This window comes from Ornithorhynchus anatinus, chromosome 9 (assembly GCF_004115215.2).
Source record: "Ornithorhynchus anatinus isolate Pmale09 chromosome 9, mOrnAna1.pri.v4, whole genome shotgun sequence".
NCBI classification, from domain to species: Eukaryota; Metazoa; Chordata; class Mammalia; order Monotremata; family Ornithorhynchidae; genus Ornithorhynchus; species Ornithorhynchus anatinus.
In genome coordinates this window covers 40887071-40909839 of record NC_041736.1, presented here as the reverse complement: position 1 = coordinate 40909839, position 22769 = coordinate 40887071, and the positions used below count along the sequence as shown (strand labels likewise).

The 22769-nt window shown below is 51.7% G+C and overlaps 1 protein-coding gene across 3 annotated transcripts in view; it reads left to right on the top strand.

Annotated features, from left to right (window-relative positions):
- Positions 1–4157: 4157 nt before the first annotated feature.
- KCNK3 (potassium two pore domain channel subfamily K member 3) overlaps positions 4158–22769 on the top strand; it is a 48635-nt gene continuing 30023 nt past the window's right edge. For all 3 annotated transcript variants that reach the window (XM_029071927.2, XM_029071925.2, XM_029071926.2), the window contains exon 1: positions 4158–4493. In XM_029071927.2, coding sequence (XP_028927760.1) covers positions 4211–4493 — 283 coding nt within the window. In that variant the 5' untranslated portion in view covers positions 4158–4210. The remainder of the gene's footprint in view (positions 4494–22769) is intronic.

Sequence of the window (22769 nt, the reverse complement as noted above, 5' to 3'; positions counted from 1 at the left end):
GGGAAAAAAGAAAAGTTGAGGAAGAAAAAAGTCAGTCAAAGAAGAAGGTGGGGAATAACAAGAACGGCAGGGAGGGAAGAAAGAAAACTGGCTAAGAAGGAAGAAGATAAACCAAGTTTTGTTTTCAGCCACACTCCTAATTATCAGTATTTACCGATAATACTGTGACAACTACCCGACATGCTCATCTGCTATGGTCAGAGGTTTGGCAACAATTGCTATGAATGGTTTAGGGTTGAGGGATTTAGCCCGGGATGAGTGTCACACTGCCCCTAGTACGAAGCTCACCCTAGCCTTGATCCGTCACTGATCACAGCCAGCTGCTTCGGTTTTGCTTGCCAGCTGCTAGGTGGGAATTATAACTGCTGCTCTTCCTGCATTTCAACACGGCTCCCCAAAGGGGCCTTCCAAACTTCCCTTTGGTTGCTGGCTCACACCCAGGAATCCCTTGGCCATCGTTCAGCCTGGTTGGCTATCTTTCCACGCCACCCCACTACTCGTACCCAAACATCGACTTCTTCCCCACCCAAAATCCCCCAGATTTCCATGTCTTTGATTCCACTCTCTGGCTCAGTGCACGGGGCAACATCACAGCTCATTTGGGGAAAAAAATCCTGAACTCACACCTTTCTTAAAGGTGCAAGGGAAAGCGGGCTCACTTTGACTGAAACGAAAGGAAGATTTGCAACTAGTTCTTTTGACATACATTTTTGAGGTTGGCAGGATGCCAGCTGTTTAGGCCCATTCAGGCAAGGTTTATTGGCTGCCTGATTGCATCCTTGTGCTTGCCTGAAAATCTGCTTGACTAATAGTTGTTGCGTAGGACTGCCCGGAGCTTGGGGATGAAACTGCCCAGACTCTAGGGGCTGTCGGGAGGACATCGGAGGGACCCTGAAAAGAGGGGACAGATCTGGGGGCTGGAAAATACCTGAATTGTTATCTATGATAAGTAGGTATTCTGATATTAAGATGCCTACGTGGGCTTCGGGGCAGGAGAGGCTCCCAACCATTATCTTTGTCTGCCCGCTAGGCATTCTGTCTGCAAACCTTCACTGGTGATAACGGTTGGATTTGCACTATGCGGATTTCCAGTGGAAAACATATTTTCCAAAAATGATCCTGCTCCAAGCAGATGTGGCCCAGGAGGCCTGACTCTAAACAGCTTCTGACTCTGGGAACCCCATTCAAATCCATGAAAGTCTTCATGGATTTCCAAAGACATTTCCCCACAGATTAAAATAACTCTTCCAGTATCCAGTGAGTGGGTCCATCCTAAAACACCACCACCACCTTTTTCGAAAAAAAAAAGAATTTGTGAAGCACTGATTATGTGCCAGGCACTGTTCTAAGTGCTGGAGTAAATGCAAGGAAATCAAGTTGGGCACAGTCCTTGTCTCATGTGGGGCTCACAGTCTTAATCCCCATTTTACAGATGAGGGAACTGATGCACGGAGAAATTAAGTGACTTACCCAAAGTCACGCAAAAGACAGGTGGAAGAGCTGGGATTAGAACCCAGGTCCTTCTGACTCTCAGGCCTGTGCTTTATCCATTAAACCATGCTGACCTCCAGGTTTTCCTTCAAGGATCTCAAGAGCTAACATACTGCTCTCTTTCTGCTTTGCCCACCTTTTAACCCTCTAGACTGTAAACTCATTGGGAGCAGAGAATGTGTCTACCAACTCTATCGTATCGTACTCTCCCAAGCGCTTCATACAGTGTTCTGCAAGCAGTATGTGCTTAATAAATATCACTGATTCACCGATTGATTGATTAACCAAAGACATGGTCATCAATGAATCAAGCAACCCATCAACTGCTTTCGGTAGTATCTTCTGTGTACAGAACACCGTACTAAGTACTTGGTAGAATACAGCAGAAAAAATACACGTTCCCTATGCTCAAAAAACCTACACTGTGGCTGCGCTTGTGACTGGAGATTCTGAGCCACGAAGATCCTGAAATTCTGCTCCACCATCTACCGTACCTTAGTGATCTTTATTTTGTCATCATATTGTCTTTGTAGCTTTTTTCATCTCTCCTTATGTGTTTATAACCCTCTCTAACCTCTTCCCCTTTTTATTTTTAGATCGTGAGGGACCTGAGGGACAGAGACCTTTTCTAATTCCCACCTGTGTATGCCTTCCCAGTGCTTAGAACAGTGCTCTAACAATCTCGCAACTCCATTTCTACCTGTTTAGAAACCACAGCTGCCTTGGGGCAGCAAGTCAGGTTGGGTAGGGGAGAGGGGAAGGGAAGAGTAAATCAATCGACTGATCGATCAGCGGTATTTATGGCGCACTTACTTTGTGCGGAACACTGTACTAAATATGCAGAAGAGTACAATAGGGTGAGTAGATTTATGTCTTTGAGGAGTTTCTATTATAATGGGAGAATCAGACAGAAGAAAGTAAGAATGTATAAAAATAGGACCAGAAACGCTACAGGGTGTTGTGAGTCCTTAAATGCTCAGGTGGTGAGAAAGTTCTGGCATGAGAAGTCAGGCCTATCAAGTGTGTGGATTAGAGATTAATCGGGAAGGTCTCCTGAAGGAGATGTGATTTCAGAAGGGCATTAAAGACGGGAGAACTTTGGTATGTTGGATGTTAAGGGGGAGGAAGTTCCGGATGGGGAAGTAGGGAGGAAGAGGTTGGCAGCAGGAGAGATTAGAGCAAGTTAAAGGGAGTAGGCTAGTTTGAGTGGGCTTTTCCTCTGTGTTTGGGCCTCCTAAGGTTCCCAAGAGAAGTCCCAGATTCCCCGCCGCCTCCGCTCCTACCTCAGCACTTTCATGCCCAGCATCCCTCGATCAGTCAGGACTGCCCGGCAAACCCCGGCGCCCTCTCGAGCTGTCCGGAAGATTTCGAGGCAGACCCGCATGCTGGGTGTGGCGGACAGGGCTGCCTCTGTGACCCTGACCCCGACACAGCCCCTGGCTTCTGCACTGGCTTCAGTCTGCTGCCACATTACCCCGACTTGCTAGGAACCGGCAAGCTCCTTCCCATTCACTCCGGTCACCCCTCCCATGCGCACCCAGGGGAAAACCCGGCCCAGGAGGAATCCGGGGCACATGGAGAGGAAAGGCCTCTCCGGGGCGAGGTTCATCCATTCCCAGTAGTATTTATTGAGCGCTTACTATGTGCAGAGCACTGTACTAAGCGCTTGGAATGGACAATTCGGCAACAGCTAGAGACAATCCCTGCCCATCGACGGGCTCACAGTCTAATCGGGGGAGGTCAGACCTGTGGTTTACCCTCCTGCTTTGCTCTGCCGGGAGCTGAGTTTGCCCCGGAGATGCTGGAAACGGGGGAGGCTCGGGGGCAGCTGGGTGGGGGGAGGCAGAGGGTGTTGGTCGAGATCCCTCCCGACCCCTGTAGCTCTCCCCCTACCAGTCTCTCTCCACCTGCCGGCCAGGGCAGGGGCCCCTGCCAGACGGGAGGAGCTTCGGAAGAGGAAATAATAATATCGGTATTTGTTAAGCGCTTACTATGTGCGGAGCACAGTTCTGAGCGCTGGGGTGGATACGGGGTCATCGGGTTGTCCCACGCGGGGCTCCCGTTTTCCAGACGGGGTCACTGAGGCCCAGAGAAACGAAGCGACTTGCCCCCGGCCACCCAACCGACAAGTGTCAGAGCCGGGATCGGAACCCCCGACCTCCAGCCCGGGCTCTCCCCACTGAGCCACGCTGCCTCTCCCGCAGGGCAGACGGGCCATCCAGACGACTGGGAAGGCGGTCCCGTCCCCCCCCGACTTTCCGAATATTTACGGCTGAGGAAGGCGGGAGGGAGCACGGGGACGGAGGGGCAGGGGAGGGCTTAGCGCTGGGCCAACGCCAGCTTGGGCGTGTGTGTGTGTGAGTGAGAGAGAGAGGAGAGAGGGAGCCGGGGGGTGGGGGAGAGCGTGTTCTTTCTCCCTCCCTTCCGTGCGCGTCTGCCCGGTCCTTATTTGGCCGGGCGGGAGCCGGGAGGCCGGGGAGCGGGGCAAGAGGGTCGGTGGGCGGACGGGAGGGTGGGAGGGCGGGGGTCCGGGAGGGTGGGCGGGCGGGGGGCCGGTGCTGAAGGGACAGCTCCGCCGCCACCCGGGCGTGGCCGAGCCAGCGGCCCCGGTCCCGGCCCCGGCCCCGGCCCCGGCCCCGGCCCCGGGGGGCGGGCAACGGGGCGCAGCCATGCCCCGGGCCGCCTCCGGGGCGGCATCGCGGGGCGGCCGGGGGGGACGATGAAGCGGCAGAACGTGCGCACGCTGGCGCTCATCGTCTGCACCTTCACCTACCTGCTGGTGGGCGCCGCCGTCTTCGACGCGCTGGAGTCGGAGCCCGAGACGGCCGAGAGGTTGGGGCTGGAGCTGCGGCAGCGCCAGCTCCGAGCGCGTTACAACCTCAGCCGGGGCGGCTACGAGGAGCTGGAGCGCGTCGTGCTGCGGCTCAAGCCGCACAAGGCCGGCGTCCAGTGGCGCTTCGCCGGCTCCTTCTACTTCGCCATCACCGTCATCACCACCATCGGTAACCCGCCGGGGCGGTGGGGGGCGGGGGGGGGGGACGGGTCGGGGGACCCCCCGCATCCTCCGCTCGGGACGTCCTCCTCCTCGCCCGACCCCGGGGTCACCCCCGGGGGGATGCCGGCCAACGGGGTTCCTGCGGTCCCCATCCCTCCCCCCCCCCACTTTTAAGGCTCGGAGAAGCGAAGGGACTCGCCCAAGGCAAGGCGGACCGATGGCCGGATTGGGATTAGAAGCCGGGACCTTCTGACTCCCGGGCCCCGGGGGATGCTAGCCGACGGGGTTCCTGCCCCGCCTGGGGCTCGCGGCCTCCATCCCTCGCCCCCTTTTACGGATGAGGCAACTGAGGCCCAGAGAAACGAAGGGACTCGCCCAAGGCAAGGCGGACCAGAGGCCGGACTGGGATTAGAACCCGGGACCTTCTGAGTCCCGGGCTCCAGAGGATGCTAGCCGACGGGGTTCCTGCCCCGCCTGGCCATCCCTCTCCCCCATTTACGGATGAGGCAACTGAGGCCCAGAGAAGCGAAGGGACTCGCCCAAGGCGGACGAGGGGCGGACGGGGATTAGAACCCGGGACCTTCTGACTCCCGGGCCCCGGGGGATGCTAGCCGACGGGGTTCCTGCCCCATCTGGGGCTCGCGGCCTCCATCCCTCGCCCCCTTTTAAGGATGAGGCAACTGAGGCTCAGAGAAGCGAAGGGACTCGCCCAAGGCGGACGAGGGGCGGACGGGGATTAGAACCCGGGACCTTCTGACTCCCGGGCCCGGGCTCCAGCTACTAGGCCGTGCTCCTTCCCACTGGTCGGGGGTAAGGCAGGGAGGGACAGGAGAGAGCCGGCCTTCTCCCCCCAGCCTGTCCCAAGAGGATGGGGGACGCGGGGCCCTCTCTCCCTTCCACTCCCCTCGCTCCTCCTTTCCCGTTTCTTGGAGTTTGGAGGGGTCCCTTCAGCTCCGAGGAAAACGGAGCTCTTATTCCGGGACTCGGGGTCCGTCTCAGCTCAGTCCCGCTCGAGGCGGTGATGAGGTTCCCAATTAACAGGGAAACCTGGGGGGGGGGGGGTGTGTGTGTGTGTGTCTGGGTGTGTGTGTATGTGTGTGAGAAAGAGAGACACCCAAAGGGAAGGACCCGGTCAGAGGGAGGGAGGAAGGCAGAATCGCTGGGCGCGGGAGGCTCTGAACCCCTCTATAGCTCTGAAGAGGGGCGAGTTCAAGTGTCGTTTTGGCCGCCGATTGAGACTTCGGATCACCGCCTCGGTCACGGTGGGTGGAAGGGATGTCTCTCTGAAACTGTGCTCATGGCCCTCCTTGCACCCGAGAAAGGGAGTGGCTGAGTGGGTGGGTATCGGGGGTCTCTGGGACTGCCCGACCGAGAGTGCTTCCGAGTCCGAGTCCTGTTCTGTACGTGTATGTGTGGGTGAGAGTATGTGTGAGTGAGTGAGTGAGTGAGTGAGTGAGTGAGTGTGTGTACCTTTTTCAGGACAGTGGATACGGAGTGGATCTTAGGGTCCCTGGCCGGAGGCCGCCTCTTTTCTCGGGGCAGGGAAGCTCAGAGGCAATTCTTCCCTGCTCCGTGAACCTCCTTTGTTTCAGGACAGCACGACCCCCTCCCTCTCCAGTGATTGACAGACCCCCCGGAGAAGACAGACGCCTCCCCTGGGGGCAGCTCCGGGAAAATGCTCTGCAGCAGCACCCAGCGGTTCTGGATCTGGGTCTGCAATGCAGTGCCAGGGGCTGAAAGGGGAAAAAAGGGGTTTCTTTAGATTGGGATGGGAGAAGGGAGAGGGGGAGGGTCTTTTGGGGAGCTCTCTCTGGCCACCGGCCATCAGCTGCTCCTTCTCATACCCCCATAACCACTGGGGGGATAGAGGCTGAGGACCCAGGCTTTGGGTCGAGGTGGGGAAACTCCATCCTTCACATACAAGCTCCCCACGCTTCCCCTCCCCCCAGAAATCGGAATCTCCACCACCATCCTCATCCCCTTCCCCACCATCCTCATCCCCTTCCCTACCATCCTCATCCCCTTCCCTTTCCCCGAGTTCCTAGTCAGCTCTCCCAGAGCTTACTTCCTCTTGGAGTCTACTCTCGTTGGGTTGGGATTTTTTCTAGGGATTAAATGGAGATGCAGCATGCTGTGGTGAATAAAGAGAAGGGCTAGGACCCTCTTACTGAGGTCTGCTCCCAGTTCTGCTTCTCACTTGCTCTGAGACCTCGAGTGAGCCCTAGTGCCTTGGTTTCCACCCCGAAGGAGTCAGTGAGACACTGAGGTCTTCCCAGAGGGAGGAGTTAGGAAAATATAGGGGATATATCCTTTCCTCACCAGAACCCCCAACATTTGCTACAGTGAATTTGGTTCTCATGGAAGCAAAAGACTAAAGCAGTGGGAAGGAGGCAGACGGTATGTGCTTCTGCTGCTTATTTATTTATAAAGCGCCGAGCAGTAGGACACACAACATCTGGGCGGTATTCCCGCTCTGCTGACACCTCTCAGTCCCTCGTACGGTCTCTGCTTTCTTGTCTTAGGTCCCTCGAGCTCTGCTCCTGCCCCTGATGTTCCCACTTGACTCCTTCCCCCTGGCCACTTGCCCTTCTCATCCAGACTGGAAACTGACTCGTGCCGAGCCATCGACCACTTAGCTAGATTTCATTGCAGTCTGTAGGAGATTGCAACAACACCCCCTGATACCAGTATTCCTAGGAGGATCTAGGTCTGGGACGAGGCGAAACTCGACCTCAGCTGCCGCAGCTAACAGATTTGATAAAAAAAATTAAATAAAACCATGTGGCCCCCCATCCAAAATATTAGGGATCAAAATTTTTATCTGGGCAGGACAGTCAGGGACACCCAATCCTGGCCCCTTTACAGGATGGATGCGATCGAGCCTTGACCGTGGGCCCATACTTGGCCGGTCAGTGGTCTGTAGTCCCAGCTTTTGTGGAGCCTCTGGGCTGCCCCGCTAGGTGGAAAAGTCTTCCAAAGGCCTCCAAGAGACTCCACAGTTTTCCAGGTCAACCACGACCAAGCCATCCAAGACAGAATTCTGGGAAAGGGGATTTTCTGCCTCTCCTCAGTAGCCTAATGCAGTGTAACCTATCCCAAACCCAGTGATCAAGCTGGCAGTTACGTGTGGTGGAAACTGTATTGTTCAGTCACCGCAAATTATGAAATGACTTGCTCGTGGGTAAGGCCAGGGCAGCCAGGTGCTCAGTTGATAAGCGTTCCACTCATCCCAACCTCCAGCATATTCATTCAGGCGTATTTATTGAGCACTTACTGTGTGCAGATCACTGTTCTAAGCGGTTGGGAAGTGCAATTCAGCAAGAAATCACCTTCCCCTCTAGACTGCAGTGCTAAAGCGCTTAGTACGGTATACAATAAATACCACTGCCGAATGATCGATTGATTGGTCTCAGATTGGGGGGACTGGTAGAGTCACCCAGAGTTCCACTGTCAAGGGGGTTTCAGGGAGCTTAGAGTAGTAATTATGGACCTAGCAGTCCTAAGAAAGCCCTACCTCTAATCACATCTTGGACATCTCTTCCCTCAGGCCCAACCCCATTTATAGCCATAGTCCTCCTGACCTCGGAGTGGTCAGGAGCAGACCTCCTGACCGCTACTCCTGAGGCTACTAACGGAGGAAGCCGGTGTGGTTATTGAAAGTCCTCTTCAGCCCTAGCAGTGGGGGATAATTTAGAGTAATTTTGCTGCTAGAATGGCTAAGGTGCTCAGCGGAAAGAAAAAAAAAACGAGTGTGGTTTCTGCCCAGGGCTCCCAACGTGAACGCACAGATTGCGCATTAACCTAACGGGAAGGAGGAATGGATCAAGGTGCAGTTGCTGAAAAAAACGGAGGGGCCTGGTGCCGGCGGATTCCCCTCACCCTCCTCTCTTTGTCGTGGGTTTGCCGAGAACTGTTCGGTGAATTCCCTTGACTGGCTGCCATTTGGGCGGCCAGCCCCTCTGGAGCTTTTTGCCCCTTTTCTTAACAGCTGCCCATCGTTCTCCAGCTTGGGCCAGCTCTGCCGCTGGCTGTTTTCTTTCCCCACCTTTGTCCTTAATTGAGATTTCTCGAGGCATTTGGACCTCCATCATTCCCCCAAATGAACCCATCTGATTGCAGCCTTCATTTTCACAGCTGTGAGCATTCTCCCTTTCCTGACTACAGGATGTGCTCTGCTCCCCTCCCTTCCTCACACCGCACCCCCCCCCACAACACCCAACCCCGGGAATGTCCCTGTCTCTCTGCTTTCTGGGTGAGCGTGCGACTCCTGCCTCACAGTGTACCCTGGGCTGAACCGGGGCCCCTCATTCTCTCTCCTTTGAGCCCCCTCCTCGCCCTCCCTCTCCCGGGTCACAGAGAGCTCACTGTTCCTCGGAGTTTGGTCGGGTTTGTTTATTCTCTCTCCCAAGAGATCCCTTATTGAAACAGTATACGTGATAGAGGACGGGGGAGTGGTCTGGCTTTGAGCTGGGTGACAGCCCCTAGAGGGAAGCAAGGCTTAGGACTGTGATAATATCAAGGCTTGATCTCCAGATTTCCTCTCCTCAAGACATCCAGGCTCGGGGTGGTGGGGGTGTTAACCAGGGACCGCCTCCTTCCTCCTCCGCCTCCTCCTCTTGCCCCCATGAGAGTTGTGCTGCTGCCAATGGCCCTGGAAATAAGGACCGTCTAGAACTGAGTCAGATAGCGTGGCTGGGTTGTGTGTCACCTGATAGGTCCCTAGGGATTTATCCGAAGGGACAGTCTGTATGGATGTGGCCATGGGAGATAGCCTCAGCGAGGTGCCCTGGGGAGCCACGGTTCAGAGTCTGTGCTCAGAGACGTGGAGATTGGACCTGTCGGGAGCTGAGAGAGAATGGGCCTCTTCTGGTCCCAGGCTCTGCACTTAGCCTTACCTGTCCTGGGCGGGGCATGGGGCTGCTGTACCGATCCATCAATCAGTGGTATTGATTGAGTGCTTACTAGGACTAAGGAGGTTGGAGCCCAATTAACATCAGGTAGTGGAAAGAGCCCGGACTTGGGTGTCAGAGGTCATGGGTTCTAATCCCGGCTCCGCCACTTGTCAGCTGGGTGACTTCGGGCAAGTCACTTCACTTCTCTGGGCCTCAGTTACCTCATCTGTAAAATGGGGATTAAGACTGTGAGCCCCACGTGGGACAACCCGATGACCTTGTATCTACCCCAGTGCTTAGAACAGTGCTTGATACAGAGTAAGTGCTTAACAAATACTATTATCATTATTATTATTACGTGTCAAGCTGGGCTGACAGGAGCAGGACAGAACACACATGCAAGGGCAAGGGGTTTTTGCTGCCTTTCCCACTGCAAAACCAGAAAGCATGGGCTAAAACCCTGACAAGGCATCAGCGGCTGGTAGTTTCAAAAAGAAAGATAGGGTTCTCTCCAATAACCCTCCCCTAGAGGCTGGCTCAAGGTCCGGTTTGAGGCTTCAGACTTAGAACGCCTTGGGGCCAGTGTGCCCCACAGACCCGCTACCCTGAATCCGTCCCAACGTAGTCTGGACCCACATAGACCCACCCCAGTAGCTGGGTCAGTGGTGGGCTGGGTTTAGACATGTGGCAAGGTGAATGCCATTCGTCTTGCTGCACTCTTCTTGTTCAAAGGGTCCTGGCCAAGCCTGCAGCAAGGTCGTCCCAGAGTCCCGATATCCTCCTCCTCACCCCCCCGCAATTCCCCTCTCATCACATTTATTTTTTGAGGCAGGAATCAGAGGGGAGAGTGTGTCCTGCTGGTTGGGAGATGGATTTTACTGGTCCTGGGCTGGGCCCAGAGAGGAAGCTGTCACTCAAATGTTCAAAAAATTATTTAGATTTTTTTTTTCCATTGCCTCCCCTCCACCTAAGCCCTGCCCCCTGTTTCTGCTGTTGAAGTATCTCCTATCTCTGTTCTAAGTCCTGAGGCTTGGCACGGACACAGCGTCCCAAGCCAAGAATGTGCTGGGCTTTGCATGACCGAGACTAAGGTTCGGAAATAACAGCATCAGAAATATTTAGGAAAATCACATTTTGGCCTTGCCCAGTGGTGTGTATGACTATCCCCTAGAGCTTCCTGAAGTCCAGCGGCTGCAGGGGCAGGAGGCTGGGGAAAGCTTCTCTGGTCAAAGAACAGGAGGGACAACCCTCCCGGAAGATGGTGGCCCCCTACTTTTTAAAGAGCTAGGTTGCCCTTGATCTTGCCTCCAGCAATATGGCAGCTCCAGTTTTCAATCCCATGACCTTGGAGGCCTAAGCTTCTCCACAGGGTCAGGGTCTTGGAACCCTAGGGCCCCGATGCAGGAAACCACCCCACTTTCTGACTATTCCGAGGAGCAGGGAGGAGATTGGCCAACGTCATCGTCACCATCACTGTCTCTTGAGCCCCCACTGCAAACGGGCCCTTGAGAATCTTATCATGTAGAGGCCAGTACTCAGGCACACCCAGGCATATCCGGGTCTAGACGAACGAGCCGGCTGAGCTTCCCTGTCTTCTGGGGTTGGTGTTGCTGGGCAGGTAACTAACGGAGCCCTTGAGAAGACAGCACTCAGGCACTTGTCTTCAGACCAGGATTTGGATCTGGTCTGGAGTTGAAAAGGTGCCCCTGGGAGGGAGGAGGGGAGGAAGGAGACACTCCACTGCCAGTACTTCCAGGTGGCACCTGGGCCTTGGCTCCTGAGGGGTAAACCCAGGGGACAGATTTCCTGCTTATGAGACTTCCCAGCCCCTAGTCCTTTTCTAAAAGAATTAAGAAGCAGCATGGTCTAATGGAAAGAGCATGGGTTTGGGAGTCGGAGACCACAGTTCTAATTCTGGGTCTGCCATTACCTGCTATAGGACCTAGGGAAAGTCACTTGAGTTCTCTGTGCTTCAGTTTCCTCGTCTGTAAAATGGGGTCTCCCTCCTATTTTGACCGTGAGCCCCACGTGGGACAGTGACTGTGTCCAACCTGAGTATTTTGTATCTTCCCCGGCACTTAGTATAGTGCTTGGCTACATAGTAAGCGCCTAACAAGTACCATAAAAAAATAATTTTCTCCCTTGGGGGGGCTAAGAACCTAGCTGGCCCCCTTCCTTTCATTCACCTCTGAACCCAGGAGCTGTTGGGTTCTTGAGGTCCCTGGAATCAGTGGTTCTTTCTGAAACATATCCAGGTCCCGAAGGGGAGAGGTCACACACTTACAGGAGGCAGAGGGAATCTTTCTGTTCAAGGGAAGATTCAATAGCCATACCCTTCGGACCTTGTCAAGAACTGAGCCTCCCTGCCTTCCAGGTCAAGGGGAGAAGGGGCCGTGATCCAGAGAAGGCTCCTACCCCCACCATATCATCCGTCCCTTGGTTTCACCTTGGTTCTCATAGCCCGTCCTCTTCCCAGGTCTTAATGCTGGGAAGGGGGCCGCTAGGCCTGGGGTGTGAGATGTGAGAGCTGCTGGCTTGGAACATAACGAATGGAAAGAAACTTGGCACAGAAGAGTTCAGTGTGACCCACTCACCCGGACGCCTTTGATTCATGGATTTTCCGCTTTAAAATCCAGGAGATCAGAGAGCGGCCCCACCTCTTACGTTCAGAGGAGAAGGGACCGGGCCTTGATTCCCACACTCGAGGCCACGTCAAGGGGAGGAGTGTGAGGAGCTAGGCCTTGGGTGTCTCTCTAGGATCCAGTTCTGTTGATTCATTTCCAAGAGCCCTATGGGGCACAGCTGAGCCTCACTGCCCGCCCCCTTCTAAAGTGAGTATCAGAGTGAGAAAGTGACTTAGTAAAGCCCCGGAAGACTTTACCGGTTCCCGTCGGTTTTCCTTATTTAATTTGGAATAGCTAATTGAATTTCCCACGGTATACACACAAATCTCTGTGTCTGGTCGTGGAGAAAACCCCAGGCCTCTTTCCGAAAAACAACCAGACCCATTTCCCCTGAGTGGGTGGGACTGAGCAACCCTCTTCCATTCCCTCTTCTTCCTGAGCAGAGCCCCGACCGATGGGGACTAATCCTCCGTCTCTCTCCCTCCAGTCCTGATCTCTTTCCCTCTCTGTAGGCTCGAATTTCCTCCTGCTTTCAAAACATCTCTACTTGGATGTCTTCCCGTCACCTCAAACTTAATAAGGCTGAAACTGAATTCCTTATCTTGCCACCCAAACCCTGTCCTCCGGCTCACTTTCCCATCACTGTAGATGGCACCACCATCCTTCCTGTCTCACAAGTCTGTAACCTTGGCGTTATCTGTGGCTCCTCCCTCTCGTTCAACCCACATATTCGATCACTAAATTCTGTCAGTTCAACCTTCACAGCATCGATAAAATCCATCCTTTCCTCTCCATCCAAACTACTGCCACATTCATCTAAGCACTTAATTACTATATCGGCCTCCTTGCTGACCTCCCCGCCTCCTGTCTCTCACCACTCCAGTCCATACTTCACTCGGCTGGCCAGATCGTTTTTCGACAAAACGTTCAGTCCACGTTTCCTCACTCCTCAAGAACCTCCAGTGGTTTCCCATCCAACTCTGCATTAAACAGAAACTCCTTACCATCGGTTTTAAAGCACGCAGTCAACTTCCCCCCTCCTACCTCTCCTTGCTACTCTTCTACCACAGCCCAATCTGCACACTTCGCTCCTCTAACGTTAACCTTCTCACTATATCTTCATCTCAACTATCTCACCACCGACTTCTCGCCCGTGTCCTGCATCTGGCCTGGAACGCCCTCCCTCTTCATATCCAACGGACAATTACTTCTCCACCTTCAAAGCTTTATTTAAGGCACATCTCCTCCAAGAGGCCTTCACCTTCATTTCTTTTTCTCCTACTCCCTTCTGCGTTGCCCTGACTTGCTCCCTTTATTCATCCCCCCTCCCAGCCCCTCAGCACTTATGTACATATCTGTAAATTATCTATTTATATTAATATCTGTCTTCCCACCCCCCAACTGCAAGCTCGTTGTGGGCAGGGAAAGTGTCTTATATTGTTATGTCGTACTCTCTCCAAGTGCTGAAACAGTGCACTCAGTAAATACAACTGAATAAATACAGATGATTCCCCTTGCTCTGACAGAGTGGAAATAAGAGAATAAGAATCAGAGGTCTTGGGATCAGGGGAAAAGAACCCAGGACTCCCTACCTTCTGTCCAGGATCTCAGAGGTGACGCCACTGAAAGGAGAAGAGGTCTGCTGCCAACAGAGAGGGAGCTCAGTCCCTTATGGGGAAGCCTGATTCCCCCTCCCCCCCATCCCAGCACGTCCTGCTGGGCCTGGAGTTCAGGCGGTTTCCAAAGATCATATCGCTCTCTTTACCTTTTCTGCTCACGAGAAGCACGTGGCCCTTAACTCTGGGGTCCGCTCCACTTCCTGGCACTGCCCAAAGCAACAGCTGAGGCTGAGATAAAAGTGGGGGGTGGGAGGGTGGTGGGGAGATGGTCTTGATGTTTTCTTTTAAATGTATTGATGGCATTTGTTAAGCACTTGATATGTGCCAGTCATTGGGGTAGATACAAGCTAAGCAGGTTGGGCACAGTCCGTGTCCCACCTGGGGCTCCCAGTCAATCCAATTATACAGATGAGGTCACTGTGGCACAGAGAAGTTAAGTGGCTTGCCCGAGGTCATACAGCAGACCACGCCTCAAGCTCAGACCAGGCCTGAGTTCTTTCAACTAGGCCATTCTGCTTCTCTGGGTTCCCCAAACTGTACTAGGGCAACTAACTCATCTGTTCTCCGGCTTATATGGCCCCACCTCTCGGTTTCCAGGATACAGGTGAATCTTCAGGGTCATGAGAATGGCCTATAGGGAGAACCGCTTTTGAGAGGAAATGAAGGGACTGAATAACCCTAATCCATGACGACCAAGATACAGCATTCATTATTACCATCTGCTTTGGAATTTTAAAAATTCTCATAATACTGAGGTTTCACCTCGAGTCCCAGGAATGAAGAACACATATATTCCAAACGGATAAGCAACTCTCCTATTGTAATGTCCTCCTGAGGAGATTCCACCCTTCCTCCCATCCTCACCCGCCTCCCCTTCCAGGCTTTTGGAAGCCGCACTGTAGCTACTTTCTACCTTTATCTAACTTGACTCTCTTGACCCATTTATTCAAGTTTAGTCTGCCGCGAAATGGGAGGAGAGCTGCAGATACTCATGGCGCTGTAATAAAGGAGTAGAAAAGTGAAGAGTAGGTGCTTCAAAATATCAACAATCAGAACAGAAGAGCAAACACTCAGCCTAGAAAAAGCAAAAGGGAGACGGGTTGGCCTGTCATAGCCACCAACAAACCACTGTTTGGAATCTCCCACTCTAGTCTCTAGGACCGTCACTATTCAGTATTCGTAGTACCTCCTCCCTCTCAATCTCGGCCATTCTTGGACCCAGAGATTGAAAGTTCCAAGACTTTTTTTTTTGAAGTGAAAACAGCTTTGGCATCTGACTGAAGACATTATTAAACTATCAGTCAGCTCTTTCTTGTCTAGACATCACAGTTCCAGTTCCCTTCATCTTTCCTCCTGAGTACTGTTTTCCAATCTTTAATAATCTTTTAGGCTCTCCTTTGAAACCTAAGTTCTCTGAGTTTCTCTTAAAGGATGGAGTCCGGTGTTGAACAAAACCTGAGGGTCTGAGTCGTGTTGGGCAACCAAAAAAAAAGGCATCTAGCTTACATTAGAGACGGTCACACAGAACATAAGGAGCAGTGGGGTGGCATGTCTAGCTTCAGCTGTTGAGCATGTGCACGTTCATGGACCAGTCCACTTTCTGAGATGATACTGCCTCCATTCAATAGAGAAATGGCCCCATTTCCTATTTATCTTTACATATCTGATAATATAAGTGCAGCTGTAATGCACATTTAGCTCCAGGGCCCCTCTCTGCCTTGAACCGCTTCTCAGTCTGCTCAGGCTCTTCAAGTCCTGAACTACTATATGCACACACAGGCACCCCGCCTCGTGGACATAGTGGACGGCACCCCAAATGGTGGACATAGTGGACAAGCACCCCGCATAAGGTCCCAAGCACAGCTAATGAGCGTGCTGGCTGCTAGCCACCACCCAAGCGTATAGAACCATGGAATCAAAGGAGTCAGAGTCACCGGACTGTAAACTAAGTGCTTGGGAAAGTACAACGGAGGCACAAGACACATTCCTGACCCAAAATAAGTTTACGTTTTAAAGGGGGAGACAGACATAAAAATATATAGAAACAGTGGAATCAGAATAAATAAATTGAATGTCCAGTCAAATATACATATATACACAAGTACTGGGGATGTGTAGACATAAATTCATACGCACTAAAAGTATTTGTTGGGTTTCTGTGACTCAGGATACTGGTAAATTAGCTGAGGAAGGCTTGGAGGAGGAGTTAGGGTTTTAAGGAGGGCTTTGAAGGTTGCGAGGGGTGCTGAGATAGGGAGAAGGGAGTTCCGTGCCAGGGGGACGGTGTGAATAAAGAGTCAGAGGAAGGTGAGATGAGAGAAGGGTATCATTAGAAGGAGGGCTCAAGAGGAACGAAGACTGCAATGTGTGTTTTTGTGGAGGGGGGACGGTATCAGGTAAAGAGAGTCGATTGTAAAATGAGGGGAGTTGGCGGAGAGCCTTGAAACCAATGTTAACGCATTTTTTCTTGATGTGGAGGGAGATGGGCAACCGCTGGAAAGTCTGAGGAGAAGGGATCATGTCTACCACTTCTACTGTATTGTATTTTCCCGAGGGCCTACTGCAGTGCTGTGCACACATTCAGCATTCAAGAAATACCACTGATTGATTGATTGATGTGCTGAATGACATTTCAGAAAGATGATCTGGGCAGCAGAGTGGAGTATGGCTTGAGTGAGGAGAGGCTCGAGACAGGGAGACCAATCAGTCAATCAATCGTACATATGTATCGAGCACTTACTGTGTGCAGAGCACTGTGCTAAGTGCTTGGGAGAGCACAATAGAGTAAAAAGACGTTAATACCTGTTCCCAAGCAGCATACAACTTAGTGGACAGTTTGGAGATTGACCATGATAGGGCCAATAGATACGCACAGGCTCAGTTCACCCCAAAAGATACTCCCATGCCCCATTCAAGTTCTTCCCTAAAGCCTGGCATAATAAAAACTTGCTCAGAGGTAGTTCCACCTTGGTTGTACATAGCAAGCCAACCTACTCACCGGACTCTTGTCTCTTTTGCTGTAGACCTCTTGCTCACAACCTCCTTCCTGCCTGAAACTCTCCCTTCCCCTTCACTTCCAAAAGACTAATAATCCCCCCACCTTCAAAGCCCTTCAAAGCAAATCACATCTTCTCATAACTCTCATTTCCCACATCCTCTGCCTTCTGTGTCACCAAAATACTCACTAGGATATATGTCCCTTAAGCATTTGGCTATTCCCCTGGATTAGGACATATGTACATATCTTTAAACTCTGTTGCTTCCCCTACCTCTAATTAGTGTTTGCATTCCCTGTTAGACTGTAAATTTCTTGAGGGCAAGGATCGCATCTACTATTTCCACTGTACTCTCCCAAAAGCTTAGTTGAGTGCTTGGCCCAGAGTAAGCACTCAGTAAACAGTATTGAGTCACTGACTGCCATGGCACAGAGTCAGGCCTGTGAATCCCTCAAACTACCCGTTGCTGGACACGCTCGCTCACACGCACGCATACACACATACACCAACACACTCACTCACTCAGGAGGCCCTTGGGTCACTCCAGCTCGTGACATGGATGAGAGTCAGCGACTCAACCAGTAGTCGGGGAGGAGGACGGACCGAAAGCCAGGGAGAGAACTGTCCTTCTCTGCCTGACACTCCTGACCCAGGTCTGTGGCAGTAATGAACTCCTCGCACCTCCCCAGGATATTTTTAAACACTGCCCTTTCCTGGTTTATTTGGAAAGTGGAAGTGGTGTGTGGCTGGGTTGTTGCCCTTTCCAGTTGCCAGATTTAATTTAGATTTGAAACAAGCAGGATAAAGGACTCCCCCTGCCAGCTCCCAGGCTGCCACCCACAGCTTCCAGCGCGCCAGGTCCAGCTGCTGCTGCTGCGCTATTCAGTTGATTTATCAAAGTGTTGTGATTCCAGACGGCAGAAAACTGCGGCCGAGGGAGAACAGAGGGAGGAGCACGCACGCACACAAGCACACGAGGCAGCTGTACTCGCATACTGTTCACCTCTTGAAAGCAATCTCCTCGTCCGTCCCACTGTACCTACTGTGTCGCACCGGCATTGTCAGCTTCACCTCCGAAAAATCTCTGCCAAAGAGGCAGCTGGTCCACAGCCTCTGAGACCCCCCCCACCTAGGGACCCCCGCGGCCTCTCCCTAATAGCACAGTCCACCTGTTGACTTCCTCAATCGTCCGTGCTCACTGCCAATCTGATACGACACTCACTTTAGCCCAGCTCCCTTTGTGGTCTTCTAGAGAAGATGCAGCAGCCGCCCCAGCAGGTGTGTAAGAGTGCAGACAGGGCCTTTGGGTGGCATCTGGGCAGACCAGTGCCAGAGGAAAGCCTGCCTGCCCGTCCCTGGACTCTGTTTCCCGTTGACTCAAAGACCTTTCTTGCATTCTATAAGCTGAAGTTTTTAGGAGCCCCATAAAATGGTGGTGATTTAGGGCTCCTCTCAGAAGTAGACCCAATTCCCCATTACACTTGGGTGCAGCTTTGCCTAGGTTGGCCCCGCTGAACAGGCCTCCAGGAGGGAGCGGGAAAGAGCTCCATCTGCTCTGGGACTCCCGTTGCCTCCATCTTATGTTATCGTTGCCTGCTGATGGTGCTAATTTCTGGCCAGACTGCTCGTTTCTGGGCCAGACTTCTCTTCCATCGGCAGCTTAACCACGGGCGTGCTCATGCGTACCCTTTTGCCAGTATCTTCCCCGTTTCCAGAGGCGAAGCATCCCAGAGTGAGGAAGATGCCAGGGGGAAGGAACTGCTGATGGGCATTCAGTAGGAGCCCTCTGAAGCCATGCTTGAACTGGGAAGGGTTCAGAAGATGATTAAATAGATGAAAAATTAACTAAAGAGAGAGAGAAAGAGAGTGAGTGATTAAATGAGTGAGTGAATGAGAGAGAGAGAGAGGGATATCGTGTATATGTATGAATTAATGGTTAGCAGGGAGATGGATGAGGGAACTGGGGGAGGTGAGAGAAGTCACGTACAACCTGCTCAAAGTGTCTCTCCAACAGTGTCTCTCTCCACAGTGTCTGAGGCCATATTGGGCTCAGAGATTGAGCACTGCTGATGACACCTAGCCCACTGGGAGTTTCGATCAGTGAGTCAACAGGATGATCTTGTCTCAGTTTTCATCCCAGAGGTCTCCAGGAAAGAAGGGGCAGTATTCCATCACTATTGACTGAGGGAGGCCCAAAGAAAAATCAGATTTGACAGGATTTCTGAGGTCAGTGTGGACAGAGGACACCCTGCTCATCCTTCAAAGGGTTCCAGACTAGAGATAACAATAATAATAATAATGATGATGATGGTATTTGTTAAGTGCTTACTATGTGCCAAGCACTAGGGCAGATACCAGGTTATCAGGTTGTCTCACATAGGGCTCACAGTCTTAATCCCCATTTTACAGATGAGGTAACTGAGGCACAGAGAAGTTAAGTGATTTGCCCAAGGTCACACAGCTGACAAACGGCAGGAGATGCTCAGCCATTCTACTTAATGGCCTACTGGCCCCAGCCAAGCCACCTCACCATAAACTGACCATCTGGTCTATGCTACCTCCACACGTCATGAACTCAAGCTAACAAGGCACAGACATGACTGAAACTAGAGAACTCTCACCTCTCATTTTAATCACTAGCTTTCTCCTCCACCAAGCCTTTATGAACTTCTGTGACTTTCACCACCTTTCTTCTCTCCTGCTCTCCTGCTCAGGGTAGTGCACCCGGATAGAAAATGGCTAACAGGAAGCAACAGGAAGGGGGTATAGCACCCCTGGGGCCAGAATGAATGTGAGAAAACACACCCACATCAGCAGAGGAATGGCATCTATATGGCAGATTTGGGAGAAGAGGGGGGCCGATTGAAAGGCAATGAAGAACAGAACTATCTTGGTTTTACAAAGAACAAATCCTAGCAGACTAATCTTATCCACTTCTATGACACAGAGTGACCCTAAGTAGATCAAAGGGAAATAGTAGCTGCAATCTAGCTTGATTTTTGCTCTTGACTAGGTGATCTATTCATCAACAAGCTTAGGAAATATGGCCTAGACAAATGGTTCTTATACTTTTTCATACTGCCACTCTCCTTCTCTCCTCCCCACCCTTGGAATGGGAAGTGACAAGAGGAAAAGGGGCGAGAGGAAGGTTGGGGGTGGAGTCAGGGAGGAAGAGAGGCGGAGTGACACTGGGAGGGTGGCAGAAGAACAGGAAATGGTGAAATCTGATAGAAAACACCCACCAGATGCACTTTTGGTAGAGTTAACATTCGGGACTATTATTCGTGTGTGTTTCCATGGGCTTGAGGAAAGATGGGAGAAAGTGCAGTGAGAGAGAGAGGGAGGAGCAGAGGGAGTAAGCGAAGATAAGACCTGGAGGGGAAAGGGAAGCAGAGGACAGGGCAGAACGAGAGCCTGGAATGAGATGGGGGAGAGTACAAGGTAGTGGGGAGGGGAGGAGAACAGACCAGTTATAAGCTGCCGCTGTCCCCGCCGCCACAGATAAATTTCTAGTTCTGTTCTCCTCCCTCCTTCATCTTCTAGCGAAGCTGACTCTGCTCCAGAGAAAGAGGAGTGGGGGTTGCAGGAAGTGGAGAGAAGGGAGGAGATGAAGCCAAAGCCAAAGCAGTTCCTTGGGAGAGTTCACACTGAGGTGCCATTTGAACCCCCTGAGGTCATATCCTCTAGTTTGAGAACCAGTACTGTGACCCCCCTCTCTGCCTCACCAGTTTCACCCAGACCTATTAATAGCCATTCTCTAAATATACCCTCCAGCCACCACAGCACCCACCTAGCAGTAAAAAAGCTGAAAGGGAGGGCCACTTCCCTACAAGGTTGTTCAATTTGGTTTCCTTGTTAGACTCTTTGACTTCTAATTTTCAATCTTGCTTTCATTTTATTTTCCCCCTCGTTTTTGCAAAGGAAAACTGAGAAGACCCCCTCTGGCCACACTCAATGACAGCTTGGAAAAATGGGCAAGAGGACAGCAGTTTACACCGCTACTGAGGGTTTACAGAGATATTCTGTTCCACATCGAGAGGCTGGACCCACATATCGTTGCCAGCCAACTCACAATGATCCACAACACGGGCGATTGGACGAGAGAGTGTAGATGGCTTAAGGCAAACCCTCAACACTTCTGCAAAAATAAAGCTAGAGCCTGACCCACTGGTAGTAGAAAACATACTTTAGCCTTTTTCCAGTCCTAAATTAAAGTCCTATGAATATAGGCCATTCCATCCTGATCTCTTTTTCAGGCAGGGCAGTAATATCATTTAATTATTTGGGATGCGGTGCTCATTGTAAATGGCCCGAGGCCCAGAAATGTACCCCAATGTATTTTCATGGGTTCGGCAAGAGATTGTCTCTCAGTGACCTGCACAGCACTAAACCTAAACCTGAAGGACAGTACATATGTTGCTATTCAGTCTGGAGAAGTTGTGGAATCCCCTTCTCTGTGGATCTCGAAAAATAGGGTAGATTCTCATCTGCCTAGGTTAGTTTAAGTGTGGTGCTGCCTGAAGGCAGAGATGTGAACTAGATCAGCATTTCTCAAACTAGGGGTTAAAGAAATCAGAGCAGCAAAGATCCAAATGACTCCTTTGTGGGACCAGTGGGAGCTGGATTACGTGCGTGGGGATAGCCATTTCCTTCAGCTACCCAGAACAGATTTGGTAGTGATATCTTTAAATTCTAAAGTCTTTTATATTAATGTCTGTCAAGTCCTCTAGACTGTAAGTGTGCTGGAGGCAGGGAACATGTCTGCCAACTCTGTTCTAACATACTCTCCTAACCACTTATTAGAGTGCTCTGCACATAGTAAGCAGTCAGTGAATATCATTGATTGATTTATTGATTGATAAACCTGTAAGTTGGGCTGGGCATTTCTGGTTTTGGAGGGTGGGGGGCTTCAAAGTGGTGCAGGGGACGTGGGAGCCGGCAGGGGAATGGAGTTTAGAAATGAAAAAGTTTGAGACATCAAACCCCTTCTTATCTTAGAAGTCTATGTATACTCTGAGGCCCAAGGGCTTGGTTAATCAATCAAGCAAGCAATCATATTTGTTGAGCGTTTACTGTGCGCAGAGCTTTGGAGAGTGCAATACAAGAGAGTTGTTGATTCTCTAGAGTCTCCAGTCCTCTCTTCTACAGACAGTGGAATTTCTAAATCTGTCGGGGGGGGGGGGGGGTGTTACTCTGCCTCTTCTAGCCCCTTCCCTCTCTGGTCCTCACTGGCAGAAATGGTACCAAGCAACTTGTGTCAAAGGGGAAAAGGACCCCTGCACTTTAGCTAGACCTCACCCAGCCACTTCTCTTGAACTCTCTGTCCTTCGCTCCCAACCAGAGAAAGAACCTCGTTATTGACAGGAGAAGTAGTCCCCTCGCTATATCTGCAGGGAACCAATCGATCAATAAATCAATCGATGGTATTTATTGAGCGCTTGCTGCGAGCAGAAGATACTAAGCACTGTACGGGACTAAGCACTGAGGAGAATACAATACATCAGAGTTCCCTGCCCTCAAGGAGCTTACAGTCACATTTTCTGAGGTGCAGATCTCTAGAACTTTTCAGTTTTGACCAAATCGGAGGAGTAATGCTAATATTAAGGGTCGACCTAATGTTATGATTTTGCTGTGCACACAGGACCATATGTTTGGCCTTCTGGCTTCCACTCCTGCGGCTGCTTGCCTCCCACTCCAACCTTACCCCCGTCTCCAGATCCTTGGGATCACCACACCCACTTGCCTGATGAGTCGCGGATCAGATTCCCCCACCCAAATCCTGTCACCCATACCCGCAGCCCCCCACTGGGGGAACCTCAGACACCACAGGTGTCAGTAGGGAGTGTCAGAGTCACCAACATCCCTGGACAGCAACTGCTTAATGGCAGCATTAGGAGGCAACCACAGGGTTACAACCTCCCAGTGAACAATATCCACTGCATGAGAGCCTACTGATTTTCAGTCCTTCCAGGCAAAATTGGGACAGAAAGTCCAATTCTCATTATTGGTAGCATCATTAGTATCAAATTATCCTACCATTAGTCGGCTAACGAGTCTGATATCACCAGCTTCAATATGACTCAGAGACAATCTGAGGAACTTTTCCAGCCCGTGGTTAGGTTTGTTCCAAGCAGACATGGGTCTGAGGGGGC